The following is a 25,741-nucleotide window of genomic DNA, read 5'->3' as shown; positions in this document are numbered from 1 at the left end:
GTCTGTCCTGGCTCTCCATTGATTGAATGACCAATCTCCATTGATGTCAGAACTGCGGATTCCCTGACCACCTTCAAGTGCAGACTGAAGACCCACCTCTTCAGGATGCACCTCTCCTCTGCTTCCTTGTCCACTGTGTAATTGCCTAGCGGTCTTGATCAACCCAGGCTGCGTACTGTCTAGCCTGGAGTTAGCTGTTGGAGGGTCCCCCTATATTTAGTTGTACTCTGTCAGCTCATTTGTATGGTTGAATTGTTTTGTTTTCCTTGGCTGGTTGCTGATTGTTAGTACTTCAGCAGAATATTACACATAGTGTTATTCTGTCACTTGTTCAGTTGGCACTAGAACTTTCTTTTCCAGAAATTCAGCACTTCTTGGACCTAACTTTTGCACTTGTAGTACATCACTCTGGATAAGAGCATCTGCTAAATGCCATGTAAAGTAATGTAATGTAATGTAATGTAATGTTTACAACATTTAGCAGATGTCCTTATCCAAGTAACTTATTTCTGCTTTGTAGTCTCTATCAAACAGATATCATGCTTGTTTACGAGGTCAGGCATGGAGAATACTATTGAGAAAATTTTGTGAAACCAGTTGTGTTGTATTATTCACATTATTTAAAGGATATGAAAAATAAAGTACAACCCCGATTCCAAAAAAGTTGGGACAAAGTACAAATTGTAAATAAAAATGGAATGCAATGATGTGGAAGTTTCAAAATTCCATATTTTATTCAGAATAGAACATAGATGATATATCAAATGTTTAAACTGAGTTCATTTAAATAGAAAAATTAGGTGATTTTAAATTTCATGACAACAACACATCTCAAAAAAGTTGGGACAAGGCCATGTTTACCACTGTGAGACATCCCCTTTTCTCTTTACAACAGTCTGTAAATGTCTGGGGACTGAGGAGACAAGTTGCTCAAGTTTAGGGATAGGAATGTTAACCCATTCTTGTCTAATGTAGGATTCTAGTTGCTCAAATGTCTTAGGTCTTTTTTGGCGTATCTTCTGTTTTATGATGCGCCAAATGTTTTCTATGGGTGAAAGATCTGGACTGCAGCCTGGCCAGTTCAGTACCCGGACCCTTCTTCTACGCAGCCATGATGCTGTAATTGATGCAGTATGTGGGTTGGCATTGTCATGTTGGAAAATGCAAGGTCTTCCCTGAAAGAGATGTCATCTGGATGGGAGCATATGTTGCTATAGAACCTGGATATACCTTTCAGCATTGATGGTGTCTTTCCAGATGTGTAAGCTGCCCATGCCACACGCACTAATGCAACCCCATACCATCAGAGATGCAGGCTTCTGAACTGAGTGCTCATAACAACTTGGGTCGTCCTTCTCCTCTTTAGTCCGAATGACACGGCGTCCCTGATTTCCATAAAGAACTTCAAATTTTGATTCGTCTGACCACAGAACAGTTTTCCACTTTGCCACAGTCCATTTTACCGTAAATGAGTCTTGGCCCAGAGAAGACGTCTGAGCTTCTGGATCATGGTTAGATACGGCTTCTTCTTTGATCTATAGAGTTTTAGCTGGCAACGGCGGATGGCACGGTGAATTGTGTTCACAGATAATGTTCTCTGGAAATATTCCTGAGCCCATTTTGTGATTTCCAATACAGAAGCATGCCTGTATGTGATGCACTGCCGTCTAAGGGCCCGAAGATCACGGGCACCCAGTATGGTTTTCCAGCCTTGACCCTTACACACAGCGATTCTTCCAGATCCTCTGAATCTTTTAATAATATTATGCACTGTAGATGATGATATGTTCAAACTCTTTGCAATTTTACACTGTCAAACTCCTTTCTGATATTGATCCACTATTTGTCGGCGCAGAATTAGGGGGATTGGTGATCCTCTTCCCATCTTTACTTCTGAGAGCTGCTGCCACTCCAAGATGCTCTTTTTATACCCAGTCATGTTAATGACCTATTGCCAATTGACCTAATGAGTTGCAATTTGGTCCTCCAGCTGTTCCTTTTTTGTACCTTTAACTTTTCCAGCCTTTTATTGCCCCTGTCCCAACTTTGAGATGTGTTGCTGTCATGACATTCAAATGAGCCAATATTTGGCATGAAATTTCAAAATGTCTCACTTTCGACATTTGATATGTTGTCTATGTTCTATTGTGAATACAATATCAGTTTTTGAGATTTGTAAATTATTGCATTCCATTTTTATTTACAATTTGTACTTTGTCCCAACTTTTTTGGAATCCAGGTTGTAAGCCAACACAAACCCACAAATTAAGACAAATAAAACTAGCCATTCAATTATGACAAAAGAAATGCCACAGTATAAACATAGAGCTGGGCATGGCTGTACATAACCATATAAACAAAAGCCTCAGCTGACAGAAGACTTAGCTTACGTCACACTTACGTTTAAAATGTTTAACATGTGTGAGCGGACCATTTACACGGGTCTCCAACCTTATCAGACCTTGTTAGTACCAGGGTTAAAATAGTTAATGAAAATCAAGACTAAAAATAAAACTAGCAGTGAAAAAATTGTCTATTGGGGGGAAAAAACCCTAAATGAGCAATGCAACACACTAAAATGAAATAAAATTGCAGATAAATTCAGACATTTGTGGGATACAGCTAAAACTGGGGGGGGGGGGATCCCACAAAGTTGAAGTTCACCTGAGAAGCATGTAAAAGTTCCAAGGGACCTAGAGAGCAGGAGACTGCTAACGTAAGCTCAGTCAGACAGCTGCACAACATCAATACCCCCACAAACAGAAAACCTCACCTCAGTGCTTTGCACAGGACAGTACAATGTGCTACCACACAAGAGCATTACAAGCATGAGGAGGTAATGGTTCAGATGTTCATTGACACTAGGCTTTCCATAAGACTGTGCAACAATACTTCATTCAAGTATTTCTACTGATTGTTTTAATACAGGTTTAAAACTCCAAGGTCTGCTCAAGTTAATAGCCTAATGGGGAGAAAAATGAAAACAGCCACCAACAAACTGAGATATTGTCATGGAGACTAGAAGATTGACTTTGTGTGTTGATGGATTGCGCAAACGAGGACTAACAGCAGCATTTCTTAGAGTATCTGGTTGCTTCTACCACCCTCCCACCAGCAAGGCACAGCACACATTGTTCAATTTGCATCGTTTATCCACACGCTGGTGAGTCGATTACTTGCTGCATCAACCTAATATTGGAAAGATGGGACATCGGGGCAACATTTAAAGACCATTTAAAGTTTTGCTTTTGATTTACCTCCGGGTGTTAATTACCAGACTCTACTGTGAGTTGAGCAAATTAATAACTCATGGTGTACAAGAATAAGATGGCTTTGCCCAATATAGGACATGGGACCTTTAACAGTGGTTCTGTAAATCATATTTGAGATCATGCATACTTTCTTCCTACCATTTTCAGCTTCTATAAATCAAGATTTTCCTCATAATACCTGAAAAACTAAAACATGGAAAAAAAACCCCTAAATTAAAACTAGTCAATTCCTCAAAATAAAAATAAAACTATTATATATTTGTAAAACTAACTAAAACTAAACTGAAAAAAAAAATTAAATACTAAAAATTAATGAAAATTCCAAAACTATAACAACTCCGGTTAGTATAGTTTGTTATAGTTAGTACAGGGGAAAAAAAAAAAAAAAACAACAAAACTCAGTGTTGTTATTCTACCTAGGGAAAGCATTATGTAAAATGCTTTAGGATTTTATTTTACATTACAAAACAAAAAAACAAACAAAAACCTAATTTTGTAATGGGTGCCGATAGGTTAGAAAACAGTTTTTGTAGAATAAAATGCACAAAAATGTTTAAAACTATACAAATGTCAAAAATATCACTTACTGCAAGTGACATTTTTGCTTATTTTCATGAAGCATGCCAATAATTCTGGATGGCACAAAGCAAGACGAAGGACTACCAGAAACAAACTTGTTTATCACATCTATTGTCCTTTTACATTCAAGTAAATTGACTTCCTTGCTAGGACATATTTATTCCTGTTGAGCCTGACCAACTGATCACAATGCCAGGTTTTCACAGTGATGCTAATACAAACAAATGTAGGTGACTGAAACAGAGAAAGATTACATAAAGCATGTAGTGTAAATGATGACCAGTATCTCAGAAATTACCTGGAAGGCCATTGAGATTGGAGGTGATCTTGAGGGCTTTAACAGGACTCCTCTGGCCACCTGCGTCTTTAAATTCTTCCATTTTGGGAAAAACATCATTGCCAGAGATGGGTTTTGAGGATCGGTTGATGCGACTGTTTGTAGGAGGAAGGTCCTCTCTGTCATTTAAACTCTCTATTCGGTCTCTTTCTCTTTCAGTTTTGCTCTAAAAAAATGAAAGTCCCAATCATTTCATTTCATTTTAGAAAAAAATTTTTAAGATGCAAACAGGTAAGCATTAGACATTTTTACCTTTATTTTTTTCCTATGCTTTATTTTTGGAACATTCTTATTAGCTGGTCGGACAATCTTGTCAGCTTTAATCCACTCATCGTACCTTTTGAGAAAGAAGTAGTTATGTGAATATTCTGCACTAAAGTTCAGCTAGTCTAAAAGACATGAAAAAAATACACATTCAATACATGACAACTAGAGATGTATCGATACTTTTTTTTCAGACTAAGAATGAGAATGTTTTTGATAGTTTATGATGCCTAAATGAATAACCGACTTGTAAGAGTCATGTCAAGACTTCAGTTAGTCCACACCAGATACATATCAGCTGCCTTTCTATAAGGTCCATTGGCAGGAGAAGAGAAACAGCATACTTTGCTTGCAATCTGTTTTGGCAACTTTTATTCAATCAACTGTTAATATCCGTTAAGAATAAGTGAATTTATTTTTCTGGTTATTTATTTTAGTTTTTTGTTTGTTTTAAGAGATACATTAACTGTTTCATATTTATAATTAACAGAATAAGCCTAGTTCAAAAGAATCCCCATCAAAAACCATGCCACCCTCTCAGTCAAGCCACGCTAACTCTCCCATTTACTTATTACTTAAATGTTTGCCTAACTGTCAGGTTCTACTGGGAGCTAATTCTGAATCGGCGCCAATTCTGGATGTAAAACACCTTAAAAAAACCAAAAGAAGTCCAATTCAAATTGTTAAGTGTCCTTTGCTCAAAAGGCTTTATTGCTAAGCCTATTTTGTGTGTAGTAATCTGCTAGCAGCAATTACAAAAATGTTTGCTTAAGAACATGAAGTGAGACAGTAAGAAAGTGTACACACCGCAACCCCACTATAACAAACTCCTTGGGGGATGACCAAATAGTTTATACTGAAAAGTTTGTAATACTGAAATGGACCCACCTGTCACACCAAACACTCACTCTTACATAAAACAAGACCAACTGTGTTTAATTTATATTTATGCTTAATTCACTTACATATTTATGAAGTAAAGGAAATAAGTCATACTCGCTGTCATTTCCTTGCCACATTTTTTTCAGCCCATAATGCTGAATGAGACAAAGTCTCAGCGCTCTTTTTCTTTAAAAGTCGAAATTGAATTTTTCAGGATACCATATTCTTTAGACAAATCTGTTGCTTTCTCATCACACTTTAGATGGTCCAGAACAGGAAATTTGTCTTCAACGGAGAGTATTTTACGTTTACAAGTGTCATGTAATGGAGGCGAATGACGGATGTAATTTCAGGAAGAGTATTTATTTAAAAACAGGCAGGCAAACAGTTCAAAAACATAAGACAATGGCAGGGTCATGGAATGCACAATGGTTGAGTGAGGTACAAACAGAATATCAGAGGTAATCACAAAGGCAAAGTCCAATACAAAAGCAAGTCAAAACCAGGAAAGCAATACACAGAACAAAGGCTTGGTAAGGTGAGACACTATGTACAGCGTGTATACTTCACAAAGTCTGTGTGTTTATGGAGTCCTTATAAGCGCATGCTGTGATTGCGCTCTAATCCGGAACAGGTGCATAGTAATTAGACCTAATGGCACTGCGCGCGTGTAGATGTGACAAGTAGCCACGGCAACAATGCTTACAGAGTAAAGACTCAAATAAAACTGCTTTTAGCTCATAAAATAAAGTCCTTTTAAGGGATTTTTTTTTAAAGTCAATGATTGCCGTTCTCAATAAATGTTAGTGACTGACACTTAAGCTAGGCTAGTTAAGTCTTTGTTTTAAGGTGTTAACATGTATTGTTAACTTGACTCTGGACTTGATTACTTATTGTTTGTCTCTGGTGGGAACAGGAATGCATGGCTCAGTGATGTTTTTTTTTTTAAGAGTCAGACTCATTATCATTAAAAGCGGGTGACACGAACATAGTTTGTCATATGCAATTGTAGAAAAAGAGTTTGTTATAGCCGGGTTGCAGTGTATTTGTGTTTATTTTGTTTCCCCATGCTGGTGTAAAATGAGTATCATAGCATACAAAACACTTTGCTCTGCAACTACAGATTGCACAATCATGACAACTTTGTAGATTGTGGTTTTTAATAAAAGTGTACAGTGTATAGAAAAAGTGTGATTTTGAGATCTCAGTGGGTCTCGATGGAGTTTAGACTTCATAAATGGGGGAGAAAGCCTGAAACATACAATAGAGGCAGCACCTCTACTACAATGGTGCTTGAAAGTTTGTGAACCCTTTAGAATTTTCTATATTCCTGCATGAATATGACCGAAAACAACATCAGATTTTCACACAAGTCCACATTTGTGGAAGTGTATCATGGCACGAACAAAGGAGATTTCTGAGGACCTCAGAAAAAGCGTTGTTGATGCTCATCAGGCTGGAAAAGGTTACAAAACAATCTCTAAAGAGTTTGGACTCCACCAATCCACAGTCAGACAGATTGTGTACAAAGGGAGGAAATTCAAGACCATTGTTACCCTCCCCAGGAGTGGTCGACCAATAAAGATCACTCCAAGAGCAAGGCGTGTAATAGTCGGCGAGGTCACAAAGGACCCCAGGGTAACTTCTAAGCAACTGAAGGCCTCTCTCACATTTGCTAATGTTAATGTTCATGAGTCAACCGTCAGGAGAGCACCAAACAACAATGGTGTGTATGGCAGGGTTGCAAGGAGAAAGCCACTGCTCTCCAAAAAGAACATTGCTGCTCGTCTGCAGTTTGCTAAAGATCATGTGGACAAGCCAGAAGGCTATTGGAAAAATCTTTTGTGGACAGATGAGACCAAAATAGAACTTTTTGGTTTAAATGAGAAGCGTTATGTTTGGAGAAAGGAAGACACTGCATTCCAGCAAAAGAACCTTATCTCATCTGTGAAACATGGTGGTGGTAGTATCGTGGTTTGGGCCTGCTTTGTTGCATCTGGGCCAGGACAGCTTGCCATCATTGATGGAACAATGAATTCTGAATTATACCAGCAAATTCTAAAGGAAAATGTCAGGACATCTGTCCATGAACTGAATCTCAAGAGAAGGTGGGTCATGCAGCAAGACAATGACCCTAAGCACACAAGTTGTTCTACCAAAGAATGGTTTAAGAAGAATAAAGTTAATGTTTTGGAATAGCCAAGTCAAAGTCCTGACCTTAATCCAACTGAAATGTTGCGGAAAGACCTGAAGCGAGCAGTTCATGTGAGGAAACCCACCAACATCCCAGAGTTGAAGCTGTTCTGTATGGAGGAATAGCCTAAAATTTCTCCAAGGCAGTGTGCAGGACTGATCAACAGTTACCGGAAATGTTTAGTTGCATTTATTACTGCACAAGGGGGTTACACCAAATACTGAAAGCAAAGGATCACATACTTTTTCCACTCACAGATATGTAATATTGGATCATTTTCCTCAATAAATAAATGGCCAAGTACATTTGTCTCATTTGTTTAACTGGGTTCTCTATCTACTTTTAGGATTTTTGTGAAAATCTGATGTTTTAGGACAGATTTATGCAGAAATATAGAAAATTCTAAAGGGTTCACAAACTTTCAAGCACCACTGTAAGTCGTTAATAGAAGTATGGATTTAAATGCTTTTTAAAAGGGAATTCAATGACATCTTTAAACAATGTTTCAGACATAAATTAGCCTAGCCCTGTGATGACCTGGCGACTTGTCCAGGGTGTACCCCGCCTTTCGCCCGTAGTCAGCTGGGATAGGCTCCAGCTTGCCTGCGACCCTGTAGAACAGGATAAAACGGCTAGAGATAATGAGATGAGATGAGATAAATTAGCCTACAGTATTAATCAATCAGGTTTTTCAAGTATGTGTGTCACAGACATTATTTAGGTCAAAAAAAGCACTTCTGTACAGTTGTAATTAACATGTTTGTTTTCAGTGCAATGAAATCCCATGTCAATGACCAATAATGACTGATCATCAAGAACAACCTACTGGGTAAGCACTGTTATTTTCACTTACCTAGGCTTGCTTGTAGACATTTCCTCACCTCATGTAATTTGTTAGCAGTGTACTTGGGCTGAGTTTTATATTTAAGATCTTTCATCAGGTTACTTTTATTATTAAAGATGCTATCGTTCTACTTGATATTTTCACAGTGCACAGAGTTTGCAGTCTGCTTTGCTTTGACTGCTGCTTCATTACTCATGAAATATGTGAAGTCACTGGCATTTCATGTTACGGTATATAGCATCACTGTTGGTATGGCAAATATTTTATGAGTACAAGTAAATGAGCACAGTATTAAATACCATATATCTGTATCGATGCATCCCTAGTTACAACTATTAACTTAAGAACATTAAAACAAACATTACACAGTTCTCAAAATACACCATTATATTCATGGTCAAGACGAAGCTGGCAGTATAACTGTACTGAAAACGTTCATGACTTTTTTCAACATGAACAAAATATGACAGCTTGATTAACAAATATATAAAGGATTATGCAGAGTTTTGTCCTGAAAGAGAAAATTATGATTAAACTATTCCTTAAATAGTAAGTGTATTCAACAATATTGCACAAATAATATCTAAATCTGTAAAGCCCTAGTGCTTTGTGAAAAATGTTATAAGTAAAACAAGTGACCCCTTTCACAGTGTTCCCACACTTCAGTGCAAAAACCTAGTCCACCTGCCCACGCTATGTAATAGAAGCGGTCCCCCCCCAACACTAGCGCTTATTACTAAGAGATGCTAATCCATCAGAAACAGACACCAAAGTCATGCTGGGGATTCACCATTTCCATAACTCTAAATGGTCTCAGACCATTTCCAGACAAATTCAACCTATGAATAATCAGAATGCCAGTACTCCGTTTAATTAAATGTCAGAAACACACAACTCATTTCATCAACCACTAGATGGCCACACAAACTCTGTACACACACCACACTGAAAGAAAGATGCTTTGAGCTTGGGCTAGAAAAAGCTGACAGAAACATCAGGGTTGAACTAGAAACCGGATCCTTTTCTCAGGAGCGACCATATTTTTTTGTAATACATAAGGAGTTCCCAGGGTCCTGCCTTACCTGACATTCCATCCACAGTAGTGTACCAGGTAGAGCACCTCTCCCCCCTCCAGGTCTGACTCTTTCACAGTGGCTTCGTACGTCTTCTGATTGCGACCTCGCCCATACCTCACCTGCACCTTCATCCCAGGGGGGTAACACTCAAACTCCTCCCCTTCCTCCCACTCCTGACTGCTGTCATCCCTGCAAGAAAGACAGTTCAGCACTTCCTTTCCCTAAGCCTGCCCCAGAATATAGACAAGAACCCATCTCCACCCTCTTTAAAAAAATAAATAAATAAACAACTGAGCCATCAGCTTCTATAGTACAATCACTTGGTTGAATATGAATATCCTACAGCCCTAAATTTATTGAATCCACTTATTGTTGTAATAATAATAATAATAATAATAATAATAATAATAATGTTTTCACTTGTTTGAATCTCTTGATTCTGTATTTGAAGAAGCAAGGGTAAATTAAAGATTCATATATGTTTAATCATCACTGACTCTTTCATCAGTTACTTTGATTAGCAGTTACATTTATTTTTGTTATCTTCGTGTTTCTCATCATATCAAACAGCACTTTTCTGATTATTAGAATCTGCTGAATGATTACATGTATTTTAATCTTTAATTAACACTTGATCCTTAGCATCTGGTTTCACAGCAAAGTGGCTGCAGTCTCATTAATGCTCTTTTAATGCCAGGCTTCAGCTTCGACAACTCAAAGTTACACAGCTTGCATTAGTCAAAGCTGAAATTTAAAATTCACCTATTGGTTTCAACAGACTGTGACTGACGCATAGGTTCTGTGTCAGAATAAAGTTGCTGTAGGTTCATCAACAATCAAAATCTATACTAGCTAAAGGTATAGCAGTTTAGTTCTAGGTAACTGTCTTTAATTTCAGGTAAGGGTATCCAAATCCATAATGTTGACCTTTGGCAACTTAGCCAATGTCAGCTATTGCTCCATTTATTCTGAGCGACAATGCAGGCTTAACAACTGATTCCACCAATCAATTCACCTTGGTCTTCAATTATTAGGTGTGGCCTCTATTTGACCTAAATGAAAAGTGACAGCTACAACAGCCCTTTGTGGATAAGCCTGGAGAGACCCAACATAGTGTATACATTTGCATGTACACCCATGTTGCAGTGGCAGGGTGCAGACTGAAAAGTAAGATGGTGTTAAAATGAATGGATAATTACTTATGTACACAAACCTCTGTGCCTTTGTAAATCAGGAGTAAAAGTACTACCCACTAGCAGGCAGACCCAAGCATCAATAGCTGACAGGTTCCATACCAACCTGTAATATGTTAGCAATTTCAGATGAAATATGTAAGCCATATTAAAATTCAAAGCTTGCTGCCTAGAGCAGCAAGAAGACATACAAATGTGGACAAGGCTTGTTAGTCTATGCTCGGAATTTTCTGCTACTGTAATATGCTATGCTCGAAATTGCATACTATGACCATACAAAGAATAGTAGAGAATTCTTTGTATTCACTGCTTCAGATGGGCTGAACACAGAGAAAGAATTTCACTGTGCTGTAATATACGTGAGCAATAAAAGCTTCTTATCTCATTATCTCTAGACGCTTTATCCTTCTACAGGGTCGCAGGCAAACTGGAGCCTATCCCAGCTGACTACGGGCGAAAGGCGGGGTACACCCTGGACAAGTCGCCAGGTCATCACAGGGCTGACACAGACAACCATTCACACCTACGGTCAATTTAGAGTCACCAGTTAACCTAACCTGCATGTCTTTGGACTGTGGGGGAAACCGGAGCACCCGGAGGAAACCCACGCGGACACGGGGAGAACATGCAAACTCCGCACAGAAAGGCCCTCGCCGGCCACGGGGCTCGAACCCGGACCTTCTTGCTGTGAGGCGACAGTGCTAACCACTACACCACCGTGCCGCCCCAATAAAAGCTTCTAATTCTAAAAATCTAATCAGAATTTTTCTGTAACCATGTGATTTTCACTGGCAACAAAATATGTGAATCAACAGACTTCACTTTTATGAAGTTTAAATCTCACCCAGCTATATAGTGCATACACAGTACTGAAACAGATACTAGTAAACAATCCTGTTGCGATAGCAACATGATTCTTGCGGTCTAAAAAGATTGTTTTTATTCACTGAAAAAAGCAAACAAAAGCAGGTCACATAAAATGATCAATGATCGGGGCTTATTTTGACACCCAAACGCTTGCCACTCGGGCATCTTTAGGGTTGTTTACAACAATTTAGAAGCAATGTGTCCACGAGCTTGGAAAGTTGGAAAGTCATGTTTGGAGTCTGTGACGTCACGATTTGTCCTCAGAGCGTGATATCTGAACCTTGGAGAGAGTAAGATGGCAGCGCCCAGGGACATTGTGTTTTTTTTTTTAAATAAAATCTGTCCATGGTATACAGGTATAAAGATGAACAAATGAACACTCGAACATATCTTGTATGGATATTATCTGTCAGTATATAGGAGTTTATTTTTGGGGTTTTGTTTGGCTTTAAGGTCTGTACGCACGCTTAACTGCAGAATAATTTGCATTTTTAGAGCTGTGCTGGTATTTGTTTAAGAAATGCAAATTACAAGGTGATTCCATAATTTTTTTCCTCTACTCTACGTTTACTTCAGGCTTTTGTTGCTCAAGGTGGTTCAGCATGTTTCTGAATTATAGGTTGTAGTTATTTTCTCCACCTGGTTTCTCAATGTTGATTTACATTTTGGGAAAAAATGACTACATATTGAAATCTGTTGTGTTTTTTGTCGTCACCTGAGGCTATTTGTTTGTTTATAGAAACTGGTGAGGACCACACGATTTTATGGCACTCTGGAAGGGACATGGAGCTTTATTTTAAAATTAATAAATAAATACTTTTGCAAAGTACACAACAATGGAACGCACACACCAGCAGGAGAGGTTCATAGAATTTTTAGATTGGTCTCAAATATAAAAAGACATTAAATCCATTTTGTAGGTCCGTTTTTGTGGTTTTTTTCATAGCATTCAACTTGAATGCTTGCAGGCATTTAGCAGACGCTCTTATCTAGAGCGATGTACAACATACCTAGAGCAGCCTGGGGAGCAGCTGGGGGTCAGGTGCCTTGCTCAAGGGCACTTCAGCCGTTCCTGCTGGTCCAGGGAATCGAACAAGTGACCTTTTGGTCCCAAAGCTGCTTCTCTAACCATTAGGCCATGGTTTCCCCAATAAGTGCAATTCTGCCATAACTGCAATGACACCGCATCCACATGCGGTCATGTCATATGCATACCCTCTAGCAAGAGACAATGTGATTAGTCACACAGTCTAGATACTGTAAATGCTAAGAATGCATATATTATAAAAATATATTATGGCTTGTGTTGGTAAAACAATAAGAAAAACTAACACTATCAAATTTGAAAGTTGTGTAAACTCTATTTAGAAGGGTGTAAAGTCTATTTAGAGATGCATACTGCTATTTCAGAAATGTAGGTGGTGTGTAAATGCTGTTTACATGTACAGTGGGGAAAATAAGTATTGAACATGTCAACATTTTTCTCAGTAAATATATTTCTGATGGGGCTGTTGGCATGAAATTTTCACCAGATGTCGGTAACAACCCAAGTAGTTCACATATACAAAGAAATCAAAACGTACATGTCCATAAATTAAGTGTAATAAAGTGGAATGACACAGGGGACAAGTATTGAACATGCTTACTGAAATTAATTTAATACTTAGTAGAAAAGCCTTTGTTGGTAATGACAGCTTCAAGATGTCTCCTGCATGGAGAAACTAGCTGCATGCATTGCTCAGGTGTGATTTTGGTCCATTCTTCCACACAAACGGTCTTCAAATCTTGAAGGTTCCGGGGACCTCTTCTATGAACTCTGATCTTCAGTTCTTTCCATAGATTTCAATTGGATTCAAGCCAGGTGACTGACTGGGCCATTCTAGCAGCTTTATTTTCTCTCTCTGAAACCAGCTGAGAGTTTCCTTGGCTGTGTGTTTGGGATCATTGTCTTGCTGAAATGTCCACCCTCATTTCATCTTCAGCATCCTGGTAGATGGCAGCAGATTCTTATCTTATGTCTTGGTACATTTCTCCATTCATCCTTCCTTCTATTATATGAAGTCTGCCAGCACCATATGCTGAAAAACAGCCCCACACCATGATGTTCTCGCCTCCAAACTTCACTGTTGGTATGGTGTTTTTGGGGTGATGTGCAGTGCCATTTCTCCTCCAAACATGGTGTGTGCTATGACATCCAAAGAGTTCAATTTTGGTCTCATCTGACCAGACTATATTCTCCCAGTATTTCATAGGTTTGTCCAAATGTTGTGCAGCAAACTTTAAACGAGCTTCAACATGCTTTTTCTTCAGCAATGGAGTATTGTGCGGTAAGCGTGCATAGAGGCCATGGCAGTTGAGTGCAGTACTTATTGTGTTCTTTGAAACAACTGTACCTGCTAATTCCAGGTCTTTCTGAAGCTCTCCGCGAATGGTCCTTGGCTCTTGGATAACTCTTCTGATTATTCTTTTGACTCCTCTGTCAAATTTTGCGAGGAGCACCTGGTCATGGCCAGTTTATGGTGAAATTATGTTCTTTCCACTTCCGGATAATGGCCCTCAACGGTGCTCACTGGAACATTCAGAAGTTTAGAAATACGTCTGTCACCAATGCCATCAGTATGTTGTGCAACAATAAGGTTGCGAAGGTCTTGAGAGAGCTCTTTGCTTTTACCCATCATGAGATGCTTCTTGTGTGATACCTTGGTAATGAGAAACCTTTTTATAGGCCATCAACTAGGACTAAACCAGTTGATATTGCACTGATAGGGGGCAGGATTGCTTTCTAAATACTGACAGATTTCAGCTGGTTTATTGGCTTTCTTTGCCTTTTTGCACCTCCTTTTCTTTGTGTTCAATACTTATTCCGTGTCATTCCACTTTATTACACTTAATTTATGGACATACACGTTTTGATTTCTTTGTGTGTGAGAATTACTTGGCTTGTTACCAACATCTGGTGAAAATTTCATGTCAATAGCCCCATCAGAAATATATTTACTGAGAAAAATGTTGAAGTGTTCAATACCTATTTTCCCCGCTGTATCTAGCCTCCACTACAGCCCTGTTTCCATGTGATGGAACTGACCCAGAAGTACACTGACCAAAATGAAAAACTTTGTAAGATCTTGCAAAGGTTCATAATAGCTCCAATGAATGAAAAATTTTGTAAGATCTACGTTTTTTCATCTTGCAAAATTTTTGGAAAAACAGGCCTCTGTACACTTGTTTCGGCCCGATAAATTAAAAACAGAGACGTGAAGGAGGGTGTACTTTCTTTTCCCATAACCATGCAAAATGGAAGAGCATGTAAAAGATGTTTTTGCATTGCCCCCTGCAAAACTATGGAATAGTGTTCCCTAGAACAGTTTCTCTGTTAAGGTAAGCTTTAGCTTAAACATGGCAGACCACCCAAGTGAACTGCATTTGGCGGGTCAGACCTACATGGAAAAAACCCACATCAGAAACAATCTAAAGAGTAATGTCAATGATCCGTCAGGATTTATCGAAACTTAAACTTGAATTTTAAGTTTCTTAAACTTGAATATTAAGCATGTGCCAATAAGTGTTTTTGGACCAATTAACAGCTTACTAAACAAGTACATAAACACACGCACATATACAGTATACACGGCTCGAAATTTGCGGTGGTCCGGTCGCCCGAGGCGACTTAATTTGTCATTTGGCGGGTAATTCCTGTCACTAGCTAGTCTGGTTAACACCAGACCACATCACAAGTGAAATATGGTCTGGAATCCGCCTATTGAATTTCTCGTAGGGGAGGTGTGGTTTACGATCGTCAACGGCCGTTTATTGGATGTTGCGAATGTCTATCATTTGGCATATGGCCAATCATGGCCCATGGCCAATCATGGCAGTTGTACCCGGTGACATAGTTAGAGCGACGAAGAAGACGAAGAAGAGAAGGAAAGAGAAGGCAAAACAAAAATAGGAAAACAATGGCACCGAACGATTACTGCCGTTTTAAAACAAACTTTCGCTCTAAACTATTCAGAACAGTGTCTAAAGCTTGATCGAAAGTTTGGTTCGTATCGCTCGCCGCCATGTTAAATGTGATCCGTAAACAGTCCCAAATAAGCTACAAGCTTCCGTTTGTCGAGTAGTACGCGTCACCATCTTTCCACCCCTCCCCACTCTCTGATTGGCTCCCTAACTCAGGCGAGCCTTTAGACCATAGTTTCCATGCTGTCTTTTCAGATCGGAACGATTGTGCAAAGCAGCATGGGATTTCCCAGGCTAGTCACTAGCCAGCCTGGTTGGCTAGTTGAAAATAAAAAATATATATGAAGCGAAGATTCAGACACACAGTCAACTAATGCTTAGTTTACACGTACCCGGGTATGTATAGAAATGGATAACCCTGCCTCTCCGTTTTCAAAAATATCCACAATTACACCAGACCCTTCTCCAAAATATCTGCATTTACACGGATCCACATAGATACGTGGCTAAGCGTTGTTATGAACATGCCAAACATATAGGTGGCAGAAAAGGAGAAGTATAAAGCCATATTAGCCTATCAGAATCATGAAAATACAAATGGCATGACGACGGCGACGTTGGTAAGCAGCGAGCCTTTGTCTTGGTGGGAGGAAAAGCGTCTGAAAAACTGCGACCCTCCTCGCAGTCCTTCTCCTCTGCTCCTCATAAAGCAGTTGTAGTCCTATTTGCAAATGCAAACAAACCAAAAGTGTTTGCAAATATGTAAAAAGGACGACCACCCATGTTGCATCCATGAGACCATCAAACCAAAATATTGAGCGCCTGACGCAAATATTGTTCTGTGACGCATATCGTGATGTCGAGAAAACCTAAAACTCCGTTTTCCACTACTTACACGCAGGCATGAAAACAGAGTTTTCAGAAATCTCCACTTTGCCCGGAGTTTTCAAAGATATCCGTTTTCAGTGACTGAAACCTCCGTTTACCTGTAAATGAGAGGTGCAACCGCATAAATAAATATGTGTCTTCATAGATATCCGGCTACGTGTAAACGGGGCTTAAAGCTGCCACATATTAAGCGTGTGCCATGTCTGTGTTAATCGATGTGTTTAGCAGCAGGACGGAAAATACCGAAGGATTCCGAATCATATCGTGTACGAGTCAGGCTGTCGGTTTTTTTTTTACTACTGCGCATGCATATAACGCATCTCATTGAATATCGCGGTAATCACGTTATCAGATTCAATAGATGTGGCCACATTATCGCCCATTTAAACACGTGTTTTTGTTGTTGTTTACATCTACATCTGCCAAAGCTATGTTGCGATGTGGAATTTTCTGAAAGGTGTACAGAAACCGCCAGAGACGGGGACAAAGCGACCTCGGTCTGAAGAGGAGAAAAAGGCCGCCGGTAAAGCGTACGAGGAGAAACGACAAAGGACTTATAAGCAAACGTGGGAGCAGGGTAGGCCTTGGCTGCGATACGATTTTTATGGAATAATAATTTTTTTCAAGTTGATTCCTAGTCAATATGAAGCTCCTAATGCTTTCTCGCTCATAAATGATTAAATACAGAAAGCATGTTGGACATATTTTGGGTGCTACAGTCATGATAGTAAGTATATTTGTTTTCAATACTCATATACCAAGTTGCCAAGTTTTCCCAATATATTATTATTTGTTGATATTATATTATGGTGCTCTGTGTTGTTCTCATTTATGTATTTAACAACAGTATCAAAATACTCCGATCTTGAAATAAATGCACATTAGTCATGAACAATGGTAACTACTCTCTTTTGCGTTATTTTTGACAGAAGTAAAATTCATACATGAACAAATTTTGTTGAGTTGATTTTCTGTTTGGCGAGTTACTTTGGAAGGTAACTAGTCCGGCTGGCTGGTGAAAAAATATATGAATTTCTAGGCCTGATATACACACACATACACACACTGTATATACATAAATATAAAATATTACATGGACGAGTGTTTTACTGGGAAATACCCCACTCGTATTTTTCATACGTGCTACATCCAGGACAGGGAGGACCAACACTGTGATAGTCTCTATATGTCACTCGTGAGGATATCAATGAATTATTTTGATAAATTTGGGTACTTTTTGTTAGTGTCTATATAATAAAAAGAAAATCACACACTGGCTTGAAGATATGAAGTTTATCTTCTCGTCTTGAAAACTCGCATTTTTCATACGGAATACATTGCAGATCTGAATGACAATACTTCCCGATATTTCACTCCGATGAGGTCACTCCCAACGTTTTCCCACTAACTTGATGCATGTTGTCAAAATGGTGAACTGGTTCAAAATTAAAATTCTTTTGATTAACTTGTGTATTTTTTGTGGATGTGTCCATATAATATAATGAACATTACATGGTAGTGCAAAGATATGAAGTTTATCTTCGAGTGGTGAATGTATATAGCTGTGCTCACACATGATATATACGTTCGCCACTGGAAGATAAACTTCATATCTTCGCGCAACCATGTAATATTCTCTCATATAAAATTGTGTGTGTGTGTGTGTGTGTGTGTGTGTGTGGCAGGATTTTAATTTCTATTAGGTTACTTCAAAATCGTTGGCCACATTCAGCCAAATGGCTCTTGGCAACATTTCTTATTTCATACTTATTGAATTGTTAATCTCTGCTTGTGGCTATTATTATTATTATTATTATTATACTTTGTACTAATCTAAAGGATCCATAAAGATCCATACTTTTATATACACATGAGAGTATTGCTAGATTAAAATATTATTTATAAACAAAACGTATGAACAATATTATTAATAATGCATGTGATGTTAACAATATATTCAAAAATTGTGTAGAATAACACACAGGTTTGTGATTTGTGACACAGCTATTTAAGCTGGCACTACAGGCAGCAACCTTGCATGTAGACATTTGTTAAAAGAAACTACAGCTTTAGCACAGTAGGGCACAACATATGTAATCTCACAATCATATTAAATAGCAAAAGAAAAGATAGCCAAGGCAGTACTGCAGTGCACTACTGTACCTGTACTAACTGTTGCCACCACACACCCCCAATCCCCCCCATTAAAAAAAAACACACACACCCCTAGTTTTTCCACACACTAGCAGCAACAGGTTAGGTGTTAGGCAGGACCCTGGTTTCAGAGCTTTCAAAATCAAATGAAAAGCTAGCTGATTGGAAGATCTTCTTATGGTGCTTAAACTATAATTTTCAAATGTTCCACATGAACATGAAACCTGAGACAGTTATACCAAAGAAGGGGACTAAAGGGGGACAACACCACAAGCAGCTTCAAAACAAAGATTAATTTCTTCACTTAAATATAAAGTGGGGCAATATCAGCACCAGTAAAATCTAACAGATAGCCATCATACCCAACAACATACGGTACAATACATGCCTGTATACATGTCTAAAACAAACCTGTCCGCTCAAATCAGCCGCATTATTTCAGACTTCAACACAAAAAGAGGTAAGTGTGTGAACACACTTGCTGAAAACAACACACCAACATATGGATGCTAATATTCTCAACAAGGTTAGAGATAAGTGAGACAGATGAAGGAAGAAATCCTTGCAAAATCGAGAACGGGTGATACAACATCTGACAAAAGGTCCACTGCCTTTTGAAGAATAAGAGCAAGGCAAAAGACAAGCACATTTCAAAAGATACATTATAAGCTGGTCAACCCAAGATGCTGTCAATTCCTTGTTTTCTGAGAAAGTTCAGGGGATGGTGGAATGTTTTGTATTAGTTTGTATTAGTTTTAACAGACTCAAAGAGAAAAGCTAGTCATTCACCGTTACAGCAGGATCCCTCAGCTTTTTGTCAGCAAACTATCACTCTTTTCAGTAAAATTCTATGCCATCAATAGAATGGCATGGTAGAACTCTTATAAGAATAAATTTTGCATATGAATCTGCATATTAAGCGAAACTGATTGATTGCATGATGGAATATAAAATTTACATCACTGAGCAATGGCACAACTGGTCCTGAGGAGTTGGTCCTTCATTATGTGGTGTAGAAACGCTAAATTTAGCAATACAGAGGAAACTTTCTGACCCAACTATAAATTGTTATATAAAAGGGAGGTGAACGTGCTTTAATGCATTTATTAACAACTACAGTATTTCAACAACTTACTCGCTTACTTTATATTTTTACTGAATAATGACCTATGCAATGTCACTGCTTTTGCTAAGTTTATCAGAGTATAATTCTACAGAACAGTCCCTTTTACTTTTGTTCACTCTTTTCCAGTTGTAACATTTTTAAATATGTCTCCTCTTTGCCTTTTTGATACAATCCATAGTGCTGACAATCACAGTTAAGCCTGGTGTTGCAAGTTACACTTACCGTAACAGTTCCATGTTCTGGTCCTTACATGTTTCCACCTTCACATTCTCTGTACATGGATCTTCTGCTGGTGCAGCTTCTTCAGATTTGAACTTGTGGGGTTCTTTATCAACACCAGTGTCTTCCTCGTCACTACAGATCCTGTCTACTTCCTTCAGACTTCTGATGTTCATTTTGTTCCTAAAAAGTCCTGCTTCTTCCGATTTCTCCTCCTAAAAGTAATTTTCCAAAGAAAAAAAAAAATCTAAATTCCCCTTGATAGTTTTAAGTATCCTTGACAATGCATACCTGGAACGCTCCACAAGACCTGCCATTTTGTGTAAGCTCTGACCCAGTTATCTAGCCATCACAATTTGGCCCTTTGTTTTTAATTCAGGAGTGTCAAACTTTGCCCAGGCCATATCTGCATTTTTGAGTGTCTTTTAGGGGCTATAATCTAAACCTATTCACTTTTGAACATACACATATCAGCCATAACATTACAACTACCTACCTACTATTGTGTAGGCTCCCCTTGTGCCACCAAAACAGCTCTGCCCCGAAGTCTGTAAGTTGCGAGGTGGGGCCTCCCTGGATCTCATTCGTTTGTCAAGCACATCTCACGGATGCTTGAGCCGACTGAGAGCTGGGGAATTTGGAAGCCAAGTCAACATCTTGAACTCTTACTCATGTTCCTCAAACTATTCCTAAACAATTTTTGCAGTGTGGCAAAGTGAATTATCCTGCTGAAAGAGACCACTGCCATTAGGGAATACTGCTGCCATGAAGGGGTGTACTTGGTCTGCAATAATGTTTAGATAGGTGGTACATGTCAAAGTAACGTCCACATGAATGTCAGGACCCAATGTTTCCTGTAGAACATTGGTCAGAGCATCACACTGCCTCTGCCAGCTTGCCTTCTTCCTATTGTGCATCCTGGTGCCATCTCTTCCCCAGGTAAGACATGCACATGCCCCTAGCCATCCACATGATGTAAAAGAAAGCATGATTCATCAGACTATGCCATCTTCTTCTATTGCTCCATGATCTGGTTCTGACACCCATGTGCCCACTGTTGACTTTTGGCGGTGGACAGGGGTCAGCATGGGCACTCTGACCAGTCTGCAACTATGCAGCAAAGCTGCGATGCACTGCATTTTCTGATACCTTTCTATCATAGTCAGTATTAACTTTTTCAGCAATTTGTGCTATAATAGGAGCACTCTTCTGTGGGATCAGACCAGATGAGCTAGCTATCGCTCCAATGAGCCTTGGGTGCCCATGACTCTGCCATTTCACCAGTTGTCCTTCCTTGGACCACTTTTGGTAGGTACTAACCAATGCATACCTGGAACACCCCAAAAGACCTGCCATTTTGTAGAAGCACTGACCCAGTTATCTAGCCATTACAATTTAGCCCTTGTTAAAGTCACGCAGATCCTTATGTTTGCCCATTTTTCCTGATTACAACAAATCAACTGCAAGAACTGACTATTCACTTGCTTCCTAATATATCCCACCCCTTGACAATGAGATAATGAGCCTATTCACGTCACCGGTCAGTGGTTTTAAATGTTATGGCTGATTTGTGTTTTTTTTTTTATCAATTAACACCAATAACCTAAGCTCTAAAAACAGAAAAGGCCCTTTTTTTTTGGAAAAACAAGGGCGATCAAACTATTCAAGTGTATGAACTATCAAGTAGTCGTCTGTATACATACATACATACATACATACATACATACATACATACCTTTTTTTTTTAAAATCTGTTTAATATTGAACATATAAGAAACAATTATGAACAACTCACACTTATCTCTACTTAAGAAAATACATGCCCTTACTCTCCCATCAACCTCGTCTTTGCATGCCATCAACTTTTTTTTCCTTTATATCATAATTATAGCCATCTGTAATGGGTGATACATTTTGGGATTTGGAATCAACTGATGAATCACACTTGAGGCCAATGCTCCAGTGCATAGCTGGGGAAGGGGGATTTCATGACCGTTCCAAATGCTTTGTGGAGACTAACAACACATGGTGTTGCCAATTATATATGTGCCAAATAACATTATTGTGCAATAATATAACTACACAATAATGTTCATAAAAGGTAAAGAAAGTCATCATTACCATTCTTCCATATTTAGAAAAGAAATGATCAGAGGTCCACCACCAGCACCTTGGTCTTGCTAATATTGAGCTGTAGGTGGTTCTCCCTGCACCATGTGGTGAAGCTCTATCAGCCCCTGTTCTCCTCCTCAATGATGCAGCCCACAATGGTGAAATGTTGAAAGTACAGTTCCTTGGGGTGCACCAGTATTACCCATCTGGCAAGCTGCCTTGCAGCCAGACAAACTGTGGCCTGTTGGTCTGTAATCCAGGCCTTTATTTTGTGGTCTAACTGCATGGCTAATAGTTTCTCTGCAAGCAATAGGGGCTGGATGGTGTTCAACACATAAGCACAGTCAAAGAATATGATTCTTCTCACTGTGCTTCCCAGCCTCTCCAGGTGTAAGCTTTGTGCATCAGGTAGATGATTGTGACATCCACACGATTTGGGCCTGGTATATGAACTGCAGAGGGTCCAGGGAGTCACTCACTAGGGGCCTAAGGTGCTGCAGAAGCAGTCTCTTGATAGTTATGACATGTGACGCCAGTACCACTTGCCTGTAGTCATTGAGAGTACTAGAACATCCTTTCCTAAGTGCAGGAGATCTTCAACAGCTCATGGAGAGATTGAATAGGTGCTGGAACACTCCTGCAAGCTGTCTGGCACATGCCTTAGGCACCCTGGAATTGATATCTGGACCTATTGCTTTGTTGATTTGAAGCTTGGAGAGCTCTCATGTCCCCTGGCTGGATGTGATGAATGGGCTGGTGGTGGGGATTCGGTCGTTAAGATGTCGCCTGGTGTGAGGGACAGATTGTTTTGGAAGAAAATATCAGTGGCAAATATCTGGTGGTGGGGGGAGGAGGGCTGTGGTGCCTCCTGTGTTACCCTCAGTAGCAAAAGGGGGTTAGAATATGGAGCTGGGGTGCGGGGGTTGAGTTGAACTTGTTGAAAAACAGGTTTAGCTCATTTGCACATTCCTGGGTCCCCTCCATGGCTGGACCTGATTTTTTATTTTTTAAATGTCCAGTGATCTTGTTTAATCCATCCCAAACCTCCATGGTGCTGTTCTTTTGTAGCTTGCCCTCTAGCTGTTCTCGTCCTTCCTCAGCTCCCTTCTCAGCTCTTTTTGGACCGACCTGACCTCCTCCTTGTCTCCTGCAATGAAAGCCCTCTTCTTCCTGTTGTGGAGGGCTTTAAAGTGCTCGTTAATCCATGGTTTATTGTTCAGGAAACAGTGGACCGACCTTCTTGGTAGGTACAACACTTCACAGAACCAGATATAGTCTGATTCGCTAGCACATGATGTTCACCAACATGCCAAATTTATATTGCTTTAACAAATCTACATAACTTGCCTACAACAATAAACTAGCTATCTAATGATCGATAGCTATATCACATTCTTGCTGAGTGATTTCCTATAATGAAGACGTTTAGTTAGCTAACTTGACTAGCTTAACTATGATGTTTATTGTGTCTGGTTGGGCAGCACCTCTACTTTCTGTCCCACGATGTCCTAGATGATGTAACTATAAAACATTATATTTTGACCATGCCCACAAACACCAAGAGACTTGTAATCCTTCAATTCCTCTCTAGTATAAATACTCAGAGTTTCTATGAGATATACATATGTCCAACCAATACAGACTAGGCCACCGCTCTGGATCATTTTGCCACTGATAGGGCACCAACCCATGAGGATCTTCTAGAGTTACAACTGAAAGTGTTAGTTTAGCCGAATGGCACTCCTGGTCTTTTAGTACTAATCCATAATAATAAGTGGATAACATTTTAGCTTATGTCCATTCAATTCCTAAATAAAATTCTTAATAGATACTTCAGTCAGATTATAAATAATAGTAGTGTCAAGTTGCTAGGCTACTCAGGGCTTTTTGCAACCAGATTGAGCATGCATCTCTTTTTGTTTACAAACACTAAATGGGTCCATTTCCTTTGTGTTAACACTGTAGCTGAAAGGCAGTGAGATGTGGTGTTGATACCTGGACAATATTTTTTGTGCTTAGTGATATCTCTGGATCAGGTTTTGGCTCAACACTGTGTGTTCTCTCTGCTGGGCCTTCAATACTGCTGTCTGTGTGAGAACTCGGCCTTTCTGTTGCTTTAAATGGGAGGTCCGTGCGGAATGTGATCCCCGTTGAGGTGCAGTAGTCCTCAAACCCATAAAGATACCTGTGGAACATGCACAAGTCTAACTTGCAAAGGAAAGTTTTTAAACTAAACTGAACTTTGGCTGCAAAACAAATGACTGTCAATTAAATTAGACATATTAATGAAAGTTTATGAAATGGAGACATCCAGTATAGTTGCTTTTTATTGTATGATGATAACTGGCTTGGACTACCTACTTTCTGTAGGCGCATTTGACATTGTAGCCTGCAGCAGAGTTCAACACTGGGATTCCCAAATCTTGATACACTTGTTTCCAAATAGATCCACTCTCAATCTGCCATGAAAAGAATGACAAAAGAAAACAGGAAGAGAGAAATGAACAGTGACTCAGAATGTGACAGAAGCCAGAAAACAGAAAGGTATCTGACTGGTTAAAACTCTGCATGATCAGCAAATTCAGACTATTCATTTCAAATAAATTAAAAGTAAAGAAAATACATATAATTTGTTTTCTACATATTCTTTAATTTAATAATACATGTATATTTGAATGAACAAAAACTGAAGGAAATGATAAGCTGAAGGAAAAAAAAGGCACTGCTTAAAATGTGGGTGTATAAGCATGCTACCACTAGGGGTTATTAGCTGCTGCTAACATTTAAACATGCTGCGGTCATTTTCAAAAAACGAGACCGGAATAAAAGTGGGATTTGTGTAGTTTGCTTCATGGTTCCCAATTCTCTTTAATCTGATAACATTTACAGCTAGCACAATATACATCTTTGCTAAATGATGATAAAAACACTGGTCACAGGGGTTGTTTGACAGATAGACACTCTCCGTGGTCTTCCAGGCAGAACTTTCTTTTGATATACACAGAAATTACAGAAACATAAGATAAGAGAAGAAAAGATAAGATAAAAATGTTTAGGTAGGTCCACTCTGATCAGGATCACCACCTTGTTTGTGGTAGAGCAGCTTGAATGTTCCAGTGAGCCTTAGAGCTATGTCGGGTGGAGTCTTTGTACTCCTGGCAGGGTCATTCATGCCAAACAGATCAAAGGGTAGGGACCAGACAAAGAGTGATCCCCTGGTCCTCCAGGGTGGGAGTTGGGCTGAGGGCTGATCACCCTCTCCCGTAAAAACACACTATTACAGAAACCGGAAACAGAGAAAATCCATCAAATCTCAGGGGTGCTGTGGCCACTCATCTGAACAATGAAAGAGAGGATGGCCCGAGACCACCTGGAGGCGCACTGTAGAGAAAGAGAGGAAAGTGTCAGGTTGGAGAACATGGGACGAGGTGCTGGTTGTGGCGGCTAATCGGGAGAAGTGGAGAGATTCTGTGAACGCCTTATGTGCCACAAGGCACGAAGCAGATAGGTAACAGGTTTAGGTAGGTAGTCCGTGTCAATGTAACATCCACATGAATGCCAGGACCCAAGGTTTCTTAGCAGAACATTGCCCAGAGGATCACACTGCCCTTACTGGCTTGCCTTTCTTCTATAGTGCATCTTGGTGCCATTTCTTCTCCAGGTACGCAAAACACATGCACCCAACCAACCACATGATGTAAAAGAAAATATGTGATTCATCATACCAGACCACCTTCTTCCATTGCTCCATGGCCTATTTCTGATGCTCATTTG

The 25,741-nt window shown here is 39.4% G+C and overlaps 1 protein-coding gene across 8 annotated transcripts in view; it reads right to left on the bottom strand.

The window, feature by feature from the left end:
* The window catches only part of arid4b (AT-rich interaction domain 4B), a 201,151-nt gene that overhangs the window by 20,560 nt on the left and 154,850 nt on the right, over positions 1 to 25,741 (bottom strand). For 7 of the 8 annotated variants that reach the window (XM_060925500.1, XM_060925499.1, XM_060925501.1 and 4 more), the window contains 6 exons: positions 24,329 to 24,426; positions 23,963 to 24,152; positions 19,859 to 20,070; positions 9,455 to 9,637; positions 4,441 to 4,525; positions 4,150 to 4,354 (listed from right to left, as the gene is read on the bottom strand). In XM_060925500.1, coding sequence (XP_060781483.1) covers positions 4,150 to 4,354; positions 4,441 to 4,525; positions 9,455 to 9,637; positions 19,859 to 20,070; positions 23,963 to 24,152; positions 24,329 to 24,426 — 973 coding nt within the window. The remainder of the gene's footprint in view (positions 1 to 4,149; positions 4,355 to 4,440; positions 4,526 to 9,454; positions 9,638 to 19,858; positions 20,071 to 23,962; positions 24,153 to 24,328; positions 24,427 to 25,741) is intronic. The other variant, XM_060925504.1, reaches the window with a different exon arrangement.

The sequence above is a fragment of the Neoarius graeffei genome, chromosome 7 (genome assembly GCF_027579695.1).
Source record: "Neoarius graeffei isolate fNeoGra1 chromosome 7, fNeoGra1.pri, whole genome shotgun sequence".
Taxonomy (NCBI): domain Eukaryota; kingdom Metazoa; phylum Chordata; class Actinopteri; order Siluriformes; family Ariidae; genus Neoarius; species Neoarius graeffei.
The sequence above is the reverse complement of the archived record's forward strand: the minus strand, read 5'-3'. Positions and strand labels throughout refer to the sequence as shown.